Below are 12,722 nucleotides of genomic sequence, written 5' to 3' on the forward strand. Positions count from 1 at the left end.
CCCCCCATTGCCCGTGGTGGGTACTTGGCCATTCAGCAATTGACCTGACTGCCCACCCCTGGAGCAGGGAGGTGGGGATGGAGCTGCAGGCAGATGATAGTTGAGGAGTGAAGAGCTCTCACACAATACCCGGGACCATCCAGTAGTGGTAAAATGTCACCATCTGTCCGGGCTGGAGGCAGGGACCTCCAGGTGATGGGGTCTTCCGGACAGATCTTTGCGTTTAAGAATTGGTAGTTATTTCACATAAGCCACAACCCCGTCATTACCTCCATGCGCCTGCCACCACTTCATCCCATTTCTGCTTGAGGGTCCAGCCCAAAACTCGTTGAACCCCCTTGTGCAGAATAAGGTAAGAGTCAAGCAGAGACACAAATCAGCTGAATTACCTGCATGATTGCTCCTGTTGTGCTCACGCTGGATACAATCAGTGCACATTATCCCTGTTTCAGCCTCTATTGCCACTGCTGGAAGCAACAATATTTGCATCGCCCCGCTGTGGCACGCTCCTGCCAGCTCCCAAATTAACGAATTGTATGCGCTCCTGAATGAAAATGCAGCAATGCCACCTATCAGCCCTGACTGTGGGCCTAACAAGCACCATGCAATCAAGTGGAGACTTGCAGAAATACAGTCGGATCAGGGAGATTAGGCTGGTTTGCTACAAATTGCTTTAATTCCTGTTGCCACGGTGCTCACTAACACATGAGCAGAGTACTCCGGTATGGGATTTTTTTTATGGATAATAGATCCCTTTGATACCTGGGCCTGTTGGACACTGCTGCTGCTCTCCTCTTCTCACGGGGAGAGTTGGTTTTACTCTCTGTCTCTGATTTCTAAAGGAAAGATGCTCACCCACAGCCTCCCTTTCATGTCGGTTGCCGCTTTCACTGTGATGCCTGGTGGGCCATGTCCTATTTCTGCTGCTCTTTTCACCAGAGCTATTCCCTACAGTGGGGCTCCAGAACTTAATATCTGCTCAGAGATGAGATCCCTTGATAATAGCATGGACCATGTCCCTTTCTTTGGGGAGAGACGACATCTTGCAGAATTGTCCATCGTGGTCTGGTCCATCCCATCTCCATCTCAGTTACTTTCCCACCTGGCTCCAGTAGTTTTCCCCCAACTCTTCTACCTGATGAGGGATGTTTTCTCTTCCCATGGATCTTGCCTACCTTTATTTAAGCGTACAACATGCAGAGGAAACCCTGGCTTTTCTGTGTAGTCCATCTAAGCCCACCCTGGCCCTGGATAGTGTGGTCCTGCCCTGACATCTCTCCCCACTCCCTGTCCCCCACTTCTTTAGTGCCGGCCACAGCAGGCAGGTGAGGGCTGGTTTAGCTCAATAAGCCAACTGAAATCTAATCCTGCAACACTAAAAAAAGTAATTTGTTCTTGGCCAACTCAGCAGGCTGATCCATCACAGAATCACAGAATCACAGAATGGTAGGGGTTGGAAGGCACCTCAGGAGCAGGGTCACCTACAGCAGGTTGCACAGGACAGCATCCAGGCATGTTTTGAATGTCTCCAGAGTCAGAGACATATCTCGCCGCACAAGAGCTGGTGCTGACACGAGCGAGGGGGCAGGAATGCTTCTGATCACGCCTGCTCTCAGGCTGCCTGGTGCAAGCTCCCTGCATGGTACAGGGCAGTCCTGGGTGTCTTTCGTTTGTGCTGTTTATCCCATGGCTCCTTAAAACAAAATGCTCAGAGCATCCTGGGATGGAACTCAGGCTGTCTCTGATTTGGAGTCAAGGATGTTCCAGCTTTGGCCTTCAAATGTGTCTCCTGATACAAGCAGCCCCATCCCAGAGGTGAGCTGAGAGAGACCCCATGACACTGCAGAACACCCTGCTCTGCTTTGGTGGCCTCTGCCACCCTGGAACTCTTTCAACCACTGGCTGTTAATTCAATATGAGCCCTTGAGTTGTGGGTATAATTCACATTTAATTGGCAATGGTTTACAACATCACACACTATTGTAGTGAAGAGGAAAAATCAATGTGTCCAGCAATGATTCCTGCAGCATAACGAACTCCAGGTAGGACTAAGTGAAATCCAGTTTTGCAGCAGACCAAAGAATCACTAAATCCAGTCTATTTTGGACTCAAAAATAGGGGGGGAGTGAGTGGACTGGAATTTGCTTAAAAGGATGTTAACCTCTCTGGTAGCAGCCCATCCTCTACACCACCAGGCATGAAAAATCCCAGAAAGACTGACAGCTTTAAGAAATAGAGCATGTCTATCTCCAACTTCATGTGTGTTGCATTCAAGTAAGACAAAGAGGCAAATAGTGACAAGTAATTGGACTTTTTCAGATTTTTTTTACTTTTAACAGTCTAACATATTGTTAGTAACATAGTTGGCACTTCAAAATATATATTATTTTATTTCAACAATATTCCCTTAACTCTGTAGTTTTACTTGAAGAAAAATCACCTTTTGCCATAAATACTGTTGCTGTTCAAAACACTCTTGTCTGTTTGTGCTCGGTTACCTCTACAGTGCAACTGGGACCAGGCTAACATTTACAACAGCTTCTACTGCCTCTTCATCTGTGTTAAAAAAATGACGTTTTTCTATAAAAACACAAACAAAGAAAGTTTTACTGCATTAAAAAAAAAAGCCCTACTGTCAGTTGAGCATATTTCCACTGTCATCAGCAAAAGACATTCTCTGAGGTCCCTTTGAGTGGGTTTCAGTTTGGGTTAGGGGGAAATCTGCCGTTCGGCAGCTTCTTTCTCCTTCACAGGATGAGAGCCAGGCTTCGAATGCAAAGCGACCTGGCTGAGAGCCAGGCACACAGGCGGAGTAGTGTTCATGTATTTTTTATTATAATACAAAAGGAAAGTCGAGTTATATAATACAGGCCTTTGTAGTGCAGCTTTCTTTTTTAATCTGTAACAGAAAAGAGAATTGTGTCCCCATTTAAGACTTCAGATGGTGAAAGAGGGCTGACATCTGAAGTTGCAAGAAATCGCCTGGTGTCTGGCCACTGATTTCAGCGGTGGGGTGGATTTTTTTCTTGCACAGATGCTGGGTGTTTTGTCCAGATGCCTGACCGAACCCAAACCAAGAGCTGTACTTTGCTAAAAGGGTGCCCCTATCCTCTCGCTAAAAGCAGAATTAAATCACGCTAAGTAAAGTGAACTAAAACCACAGCTGGATTGGTCGAACAGGTACAAAAGGATCATTCTCAACAGCAGCATTAGGACGTTTCCAGCACGCAGATCAGAGGTCGACGGCTATTTCACATCAGGGTCCTATGGAGCACCATGTGCTGCTCCAGAGAAGGCACTGGGGATTTGATGGGACCCTGACACTGGCAGACTTCACACTCTGAATTCCTTCCATGTCTGTAATGAGGTTCACTGTGCCCTGAAAGAACTGAGCTGCTAATCACAGTCCTGGATATTGATGTACACAAAGAGGGTGGAGGAGGAGTACGGGTCTCCGTTCTTTGTCAAAAGATGGATGTGGCGGTAACCTGGAAGCAGAGACACAGATGGAAAGTGGCCTTGAGTCCAGTTGGAAAAATTTTGCTAACATTTGCCAGGCACCTGCAAAAACATCTCCCTGTCTCAGGGCGTTTTCCTCCCAGTACCCCACAGAACAGGTAGGTCTGAGACACATGGCTTTGAGCATTGGTAACATATCGTGCCCAAGACAACTGGTGACAAGGGGATCCTTTCACCAGAGACAGTGTTAACAGCTGCCCAATAAACTGTTTTTCATCTTGCCCACACCCCAGAGAGAGGACCTGTTCTGACCCGAGGTGTGCTGGATCTGTACCACTCATCTAGGACACTGGAGCTTCCCCAAAGGGCTCGGTGGTTGTGGGGAACGGGGAGCAGGGCCTTACCTTGCTTCAGACTATTGAAGGGAAGGGTGTACTGCCCAATGAAGTCATTCTTGGTCGACATGTCAAAGTCTTCCACCACAAACCGGACCAGGGCAAGTTCAGGGATCTCTATGTCAAATGTAAACTCTTCATCCCATTTTGGGTTAAAGCCTGGGTGACATGGACAAGGAAGGAGATCAGAGCTGCTTACTAACAGGGAAGGAAGTGAGAGATGCTCACAAGCAAGTATGGAGGACAGAGAAGTTGGCAGACAAGGATGGAGGTCGGAGATGCTTGCAAATGGATGGAGACTTTGCCTGACTGCCAACCTAATCTCACCCAGGTCAAAAGTCTCACAAGATGCTGAGATCATTGTTCCCAGCTCTGACACTGTTTTGCCTCCTGGTATCAATGAATCCTTCAGCTTAGGCTGCTCATTGCAGACCTCAGCACCAGGCTCCCAGAAGGCAGCGAGGAGCAGGAGAGAGGTGAACTCAGCTCTGCTCCACAGGCTCTTGCTGGCTGATGCATGGATGTCTTTGGTTGCAATTGGACCAGCTGCAAATTTTTACAGCCCTAAACCAAGGGGAAGCAGAGAGAAGAGCTGTGCCACTGTGTTGTGACAGCCTTCTGGGGTCTCAAGCCTCACTAATTGCTCAAGGTACACCCATGTGTCACCACTCTGCGCCTCAGTTTCCCTCTCTGCAAGGAAGGTTAATGAGGAGTGTCTGATTACAAAAAGCGTCATCAAGTCTGTGGAAAAAATGGTTTATGGCTCCCTGTATAAGGGCAGTGTCTGAGACAGCCCGACCAACCCCACTCTTGTTATGGATACGGATCTTATGATCCTGACTCGCAAAGCAAACAAAACCCAGACCATCACATCAGACGAGAGGTGAAGAGGAAGCTCAGTGCTCTCTCATGGCAGGTGCTCTCAGCAGATTCAATAAACCCCTCCCCAGAAACAAACAGGAGGAGAGGACATCCTGTTTTAAACGCTGCTGCCATCGGCCCAGCCTGTGCAGAGCAGAAGCCCAAGGACAGCAAAATGTCAGCTGAAGCCTGCTGGTCATGGAGGGCCTGCGGACGATTCTTCAGGAGGCAGGGTGCTGAGATGCACCTGCGAACACTGCTGTCGCAAATACCTGTGTTAGGCTGGTGCACTTTAATTGGACTTTCATAGGATTAAATCAACTGGACCGTTCAAATAACACGTATCTGTTCCTTCCCCTTTTTGGGGGGAAAGAACCCAGTGTTGCTGATCCCACAGGAGCAGAAATCATTAAAGTTGAAGGAAAGTCATCAGCCCTAGGACAGTAAGTTTCGCTGTACTGACATCTGTGGGGGGTTTTCGACTTATCTCAGAGCCGTAGTGAGATGCTCAGAGCTTCTGAACCAGCAGATTCCCACAGCCTCTCAAGCTCCACGGCTGCACCGCTGTGACCTGCTCTGTGCCTGCAGCCCCTGCTTCAGTCCCACCAATGTGAAACCAGGTGAGCTGCTGAAGCACTGTCACATATCTGAAACCTCAGCCCCCTCTCTGCAGCTGCCCCTTTCCAACGCTGATATTTTCATAGTTTGATTCACTTTCCACTGGGCAACACTCCCTCCAGCATCGCTCCAGTATCCCTCCTTCCAGCCAAGGACTGGCTGTGGTGCTGGGTGCGCTGAGCAGCCCTGAGGAACGGGTCTGGTGGGTCTGAAACGTTCCCTGAGCAGATTTTGCTTGTTATAAAAATTATTGTAGGTGATGGAAATGGCCATGAGCTTTAGGAGCCACGCCAGATTTACTCAAACAGGAAAGAGGAAAAGGGAAACATTGTTAGCAGGGAGGAAAATATGCATTGGCTTTCTAGCACTTGGCTCTTACTCCATGCAGAACAGCAGAGTGTGCGTGTGTGTGTGTGTGTGTGTGTGTGTGTATGTGTGTGTGTACCTGTGTTGTCAACGGGAGGGTGAGGACTGATTTCTCAGACTCCTACTGCCTCATTACTCCCACAGGAGAGAGGGCTGAACCTGCCCTCTGCAAACTCAAAAGGCCACGACATTCCCTCACTGCACAGAGGGAAATCACCTGTTTGACCATTGAAAAATGGTCCATGGGGGGGTGAAATGTCTGTGAGCTCTCTGAGGTCAGTTCTGGGTAAGGCTTGAGCCCGGCTCTTTGGAGAAGGAGGCTTATGGCTTTCACCCTTTACCTGTAACATTGCTGTGATGTGCATTAATTTAGCATCAGTGCCATGTTGGCCAAGAGGATGAGCAGATGCAGTGTCCCTGCCTTGTGAGCAGGCTCTGAGCTACAGGAAATGTTCTCCTTTTGCACAGACTGTTACATATAAGAAGAGGCTGAGAGAGGTTGTTATTCAACCCAGAGAAGTATATGGGCGTTATTATTGCCATCCTCCACTACCTCCTTACAGAGAAGATAGAGCCAGGCTCTTCTTACAGGTGCACAGCAAAAGTGTGATGCATAATGGGAACTAACTGCAACGGGGGAATTTCTGGTTAAGAATAGGGATATCTTATTTTATGATGAGGTTATTCAAAGACTGGATCACTTGAGAGAGCCCAGAGAGTCTGGGGAATCTCCCTCTTTCAAGATATTCAAAATTCATCTGGGCAATACCCTGAGCAAATTAAGTTACCGTTGAGGTTGGTCCTGCTTTGGGCAGGGGCTGGAACAGACAGCTCCAAAGTCCCTTGCAACCTCAACCTTTTGTGAGTTTGTGACACTTTCAGGATAAAATCAGCCTCACAAGAAGCCTTCTCTGGGAAGATCGTGTTGGGGACCCATGCATCTCAGGGCAAGACCAACTGCGTGGAGGTAGAGAGCACTTCCAAAGCTCTAGCTCTGCAAATTTGGCAGCCAGCCTCAAAACAACTCATATGGCTGATGTTGTTTTGCAGGGAATTTCTGTCTCCAAACATCTTAGAGAGAGAAGAGAGGAAAGAATCCCTGAAAGCAATTCTCCACAGGGACGTCAGTCTGTCGGGTTAGTTCATGCCACCAACAGTCTATAACCAGGGTGCCTGCACTGAAGTAGGCCAACAGCACCTCATGTGTCTGCTTAGTGTGGGCAGGCTTGGGTGCATCTGGGCAGGTTTGGCCAGAGGGTTACTGCGTACTCTGCTACATGAAACCACGGGGTTACTGCCCCATGGGAGCACAGCATGGAAGAAAATGCCTTACCATTGTTTTCAACGACTTTGGTCTGCTTCTTGTTGTTATCCTGTTGGACGCCGTGGATCTCTACCGTTACTTTAGGATCAACAATGGAGTTTTTACTTTTGTTCACCTTGGGCAGCTGCTGACCAGAGATGATCTGTGGTGGAAACAGAGGAAGAGGTCAGGACATCATTAGGACACGGGGCTCCCTGGCAAACTTCCTTCTCCATCTCCAGAAGTGCAGGCCCTGTTGTCACAAGTTGGTGCTGGTCTTTCAGAGCCAGCGTTGTGACATCCTTCAGTTTAAGTTGTCATGAGCCAAAGCACCTAATGAACATTACTCCAGCCCAGCCAGCTGGCTAGGGGGCAGTCAACTTTGCTAACTGTCGCCACAGTGATCAGGTGATACCTGGAAACAACAGTGGTGACTCTTGACTGCATGTCTGCCTGTATCTTTCTGTAACGACAGTGAATATTGTCATTAGCTTTCCTATTGGCCAACATTAAACACGTGAGTAAGTCCCTGGAGGATGAGAGCCCATGCAGGACTGAAGCAGAGACATCAGCAATGGGAAGTGAGTAGGGTTAGGATAACATTGCCCACGTGGGACCAGGAGAAGGAGAAGGTACAACCTACACCCCCCCCCAAAGGTGGATGCTACTGAGACATTTTCCGACTTCTATTCTTACTTTAAGCAGAAGCTTCTTCTTTGTCCCCCATGTTCCTTCTGTGATGGATTTTGGATTGAATTTGGTTTGTTCATCCCGGAGGAATTCCGGCTTTAAGACATACCCAGAAAACCCATTGTCCTGGAACCGACCCTGGTAGACATCCATTTCTGTGCCTGCTGTCTGGAAATTTAGGGCAACTGCAACATAAATAAATAAATTCAGTCACTTTCAGATAAATCAATGGGATTCTTTTTATACTAATTCTGTTCAGATGAAATTGCACTTCATGGACATAAACATTGGCTTTTCCATGCTTCAAAGCGCAGTTAGAAACTCACAGTTTGCTACCCCTGAAGAGTTCTTGCCTTCATAGAAGTTAGTGACAGGAGGAGCCATTACAGCCATCTCAGCTGTTCTCCTGCCTGCCACAGGGTCAAAAAGAGTCCCGCATTGAATTTCTGTCACCTGGTTAGACAACTGCATCTTTTAGATAAACCTATTCATTTCTATGCTGAAGGAGTTATCTCCTACAGTGAAGACAGCAAATCCTTCTCAGATTCTTTTCTGGCCACTTACCCTCATTATAAAACTTCCTTTCTAGCCCAGATATGCCTATTTCTATTTGCCATCCTGAGGGCCATTGATGCCTTTGTTAGTTAGCCTAGAGAGCTCTTCGCTATGTGAACTCCTCATGCAGGAGTACAGAAGCTGTGATCAAATCATCTCTTTATTGTCCCCTGCCCAAAATAGATCAAGCCTCACTGGTGTCCTAACACCAGGCAGATTTCTTGTGTTCTTTCCAATTTGCCGCTGTCCTTTTAAAAGCATTGATGTCAAATCTGGAAGCAGCCTCAGTGAACAGTCTCGCTGATATCACATAGGGAGCGCACATGGACCCCAGCACCTCCTCAGTACTCCATTGATTTCTCAAGGGTGATGTTAACCTCTTTAGCGACTTCTAAGATAGCTCTAGGACAGATAGCAACTTATTCTGGTCCTGGGTTCTACATACCCTGTAATACTCGATGGCCAAAAGCATTTTAAGGGACTCCCCTGTTTTTCCACCTGCAAACAAGACTTCAATAACTGCAATATGCTGGTTTTACTCAGAGCTGCAAGTACTCGGGGCTTCTGAAAAAAAAATTATTTTGGGTGCCCACATACTGAATTCAGGTCAGATAAGGCATGCACATCTGGCCTTAGTGTACCCTGAGGGACCTGATGTTGCCTCCCAAGGACTCTCCTGAGGCCAGACTCAATGCTGGGGAGACAGGCCAATGGGTGGTACTTGTGCCCCCCCTTGGGGGCTGCAGCACCCAGCCAGTTCGTATGCTGCCAGGCACATCCAGCCCATGTCAGTCTACATAGCTGGGGGCCAGGGTAGCCCTGCTTCTGTAGATTCTCTTGCTTGGCTGGGCCACATAGGCACAACTGCGACATCTCCAACATCCAGCAACACCAAGAGAGCCAAACACATCATCACCAGCCTGCCCACTTACCACTGCACTGGGTTTCCTGGATGAAAGCTACAACACAATTCACTTAACAGGCTCTGGGACCCCTGATTTCATCAAATCTCTGAGACATCAATATACCACCAGAGGCCTCCACGCCCTGGGAGTAGGTATGATGTGCTGCTTTGACTACAGGGAGCAGCTCAGGCCACAGCTTGGTCCTTACGGTCATGGCCTTGCTCTAGGGCTCAAGAGTTTGGTTTACATCTTTGCCAGAGATTTCAGCACACTTTTTACTAAAAGACTGTAACTCCTGGCTCCCTCCTCCTTTGTTAAATGGCAATAACTCGGCTTCCAGTGAAATTGCAGGGATGTGCACATTAATGTGCAGGGATGTGCACATTGACATGCAGGGAAGGCTCTCCTAATGGTTTTGAGATGGACCAGAAAACAGTCTATGAAAAGTCATTGAGCATTGGCTGAAGAGCTGATCTCTCCCAGTGAGCACTGAGCTTCTCTGCCTGCAAATGGCTTGAGATCACACATCTACCTCAACTGAAGCCCCTCCATAGCCAGGTCATAGGCGACTCAGCCAGGCTGACCCTCTCCAACCTCCCAGTTACACCCACCAATCTGGCAGCCGACGTTCCACAAGTCAATGGGGTTGTAGTTAGAAGAATCTGTCCTCCAGCCTGCAGGGTAGATCCGGCTGAGATGCCTGATGTTGTGATGAATAAAACTGGTTCCTACAGAAAAAAAAAAAAGAAGAAAATTACCCTTTCCGTGATGGGGGCTATTTTTATCTCTTCTTGATGCTGCTGTATGTACTGCTCCTCTGCCTGGTGAGTCTGGCTGAGACTTTTATACTACCTGTATAAAATGCCCTTCTTGGTAACAGCCTCTATGATATGAAGTTATTCCCACTGTTTCTCAGTGACATGCATGGCCAAAGAGATCTTAACCCACATCTTTCGGGATGTCTTTTCCTCATGCTAGCTCTTCACCACCACTAGCTGTCCCTTTATGGGTGACTGAAACAGTGGATGGCCTTTTGCCAGAGCAGAACATACATACCAGACTCCTGGGCTAGTTTCAGAGCTTTGCTCTCCGTGAATGATGACATCTCATAGAAAGCCCGAGGATGGCTGGGGTCCTCAAAGCCATTGAAATGGACACTCTTGCAGTAGACAACTGTGTCTGACAGCTCCTTGGCCAGCTTCAAGGTGTCACTCTAAAAGCACAAGAGCAAGAGTTTTGTGGGTAGTTTCTGCAGTCATAACTCTAATAATCATGTTTTGGCTAGGAGCCCTGGAGCTTCTCTTCTCTATCATCTTCACATGAAGATGCACACTATCAACACTCAGTGGAACCCCTATGCAGAGAAAGGGTGGAAAAGAGGCAGGCTGCCCTTGTCACGTCCCCTGCCCTGCATGGAGAGTGCTAATCCTTCCTCTCAGAGCATCACTGCCCTCTCAAGCCCATCCTGACCTGTCCAATGATATCACTGACTTCCCAAGTGTTGTTACCAAGAATATTTCATTTCATCTGGGCCATTCCTCCTTCTACATATATTTGCATGTTATTATGCGAATGAGTATTTCAGCTTGGCTACCACAACTCACAAGTGATTAGGGCTACAAACACAGTAGCAACCAACCCAATCAGCCTGTATTGGTGAGCTAACAGAGGATTTCATACAACAGATGCTTTGCTGTCCCAGCACCCTTATTGCATGATGCTCTCCAGATGGATTCTCTCTTTGTTGGTGGGATACCCTCTCTGCTGCTCTCTACATGATCACTTGTATTTCAGTATTTCAGCATCAATGGCTGTCTCCAGTTGCTAAACTTTAAAACAGAGCCTTAGCAATGAGTTTTCCATACTGTCCTGGTCCCAAGCATCCAAACCTGGAAGGAAGGGGAAAGGAATCATGGAATCACGGAATCACAGAAACACGGAGTTTCAGAGTTGGAAGGGACCTCTAGAGATCATCTAGTCCAACTCCCCTGCTAAAGCAGGATTGCCCAGAGCACGTTACTCAGGACTGCATCCAGGCGGGTCTTGAAAATCTCCAGAGAAGGGGACTCCACAACCTCCCTGGGCAGCCTGTGCCAGTGCTCTGTCACCCTCACCATAAAGAAGTTTTTCCGTGTATTTGAACGGAACTTCCTATGTTCTAACTTGTGCCCATTGCCCCTCGCCCTGTCACTGGGAACAGGAAGGATGTTTTGTCCTCCAAAGAGCTTGGGCTTTTTCCCCTTGAACTAGGAAGTTCTCACGATGTAGGTGCCTCCTGTTCCACAGCCACATTCATTGGCACAAGAGCGAAGTGAGAGCCACCAGCTTTTATCAGAGGCAAGAAAAGAAAATGACAGACTTCAACATTATACACATTATTGGCTACAGTTCAGAGAAAGAAATAAGACCCCCAAAGAGTGAGTAAATCAGCAAGGGAAAGCATAGATCAAACCAGATCCAGAGGCAACGTCAATTATCTTTGCCACCTATGGGACTGAATGTATTGATATCACCTATGAACCTGGTCCGTAAGGAATATGGCCTTCACAATGACCTGCAGTCTGGAAAAATGAATGTCCTCACACGAGGGAGCAAAACATGGATGTAAAAGCCAGCCTTTTCCTCCCAGAAACAGTTATTCCAACTGCTTTGACCCCTTCCATGGAAGACCCATAGCTCTTCCTTCTCTTCCTCCCTCCTCCAGGTCAGAAAAACACGGCCAGTGAAGGTGCAGGTATGTCCCAGGATGTGACTAGAAAAGCATCAGTCTCTGATAATAAACAGTCGTGATGGTCCCATGACAAATACATTTCTGAAAATCAGACTGAGATAGATTGAACATATGACCTTCTACTGCTTCCATAAAAGCTACATGGTCTGTCCCAGCTGCAGGGTCCTGCAGCCTCATTTTAAGGAAAGAGGCCAACCTTCATGCTTGACTGGCTCTGCAAGACCTCTGTTTGTGCTTGGGATGCAGATCGTTAATCCGAGCAAGGACCAGGATCCTTAGCTCCAGCAATTTCAACAATTCATCCTTACATATCCCCAGCTGAGTAGCTGAAACCACACTGAAACCTGTCTTAGCTGGGAACATATTAAAAGTATATGTAAATTCCAGCATGAGTCATGGGACGGGCTAATGAGATGGGATTTCCTGATGCAGTATTTCAGAGCCTTCTGCAATAAGCAAAGATCTTGTTTATAGCTTTTCTGCCTCTTCAGGTCTGTCCCTTTTTGGGACTCAGTTAATTCCTTTACTTACCTTCCCCTTCTGTTGTATCTCAGTCTTTACAGATTCATCTTCGATTTCAGCTGCTTCATCTTCATCAGAGACATCCTCAGCCTCCAGGTTGTTGTTCCCATTTGTTCCAGTGGGGTCCTCCTGCCTGCTCAGCTTCTTGCCTTTCACAAGGATCTTCCCTTTCAATTGCTGCACAAGGAAAGTGGACAAAATCGCTGGTGATTAGAAAAGATTCTGGCCTGCCCCAAAGGAGCAGGGATGTGACAGCTCCTCAGCTGTAACCAGGGCCAGGGCCTTTTAGAGTTGCATCAGTCAATGGTTATTATCAA

The 12,722-nt window shown here is 47.6% G+C and overlaps 1 protein-coding gene across 1 annotated transcript in view; it reads right to left on the reverse strand.

Moving 5' to 3' along the window:
• Window positions 1–2,314: 2,314 nt before the first annotated feature.
• PLCD1 (phospholipase C delta 1) overlaps window positions 2,315–12,722 on the reverse strand; it is a gene marked incomplete at its 5' end in the record, with an annotated part of 50,971 nt that continues 40,563 nt past the window's right edge. Inside the window, 7 exons of the mRNA XM_082499580.1 lie at window positions 2,315–3,488; window positions 3,864–4,013; window positions 7,033–7,165; window positions 7,699–7,877; window positions 9,764–9,880; window positions 10,209–10,365; window positions 12,415–12,582. Coding sequence (XP_082355706.1) covers window positions 3,397–3,488; window positions 3,864–4,013; window positions 7,033–7,165; window positions 7,699–7,877; window positions 9,764–9,880; window positions 10,209–10,365; window positions 12,415–12,582 — 996 coding nt within the window. The 3' untranslated portion in view covers window positions 2,315–3,396. The remainder of the gene's footprint in view (window positions 3,489–3,863; window positions 4,014–7,032; window positions 7,166–7,698; window positions 7,878–9,763; window positions 9,881–10,208; window positions 10,366–12,414; window positions 12,583–12,722) is intronic.

Source organism: Vanellus vanellus (assembly GCF_965231255.1).
Source record: "Vanellus vanellus genome assembly, chromosome: 2".
Taxonomy (NCBI): Eukaryota; Metazoa; Chordata; class Aves; order Charadriiformes; family Charadriidae; genus Vanellus; species Vanellus vanellus.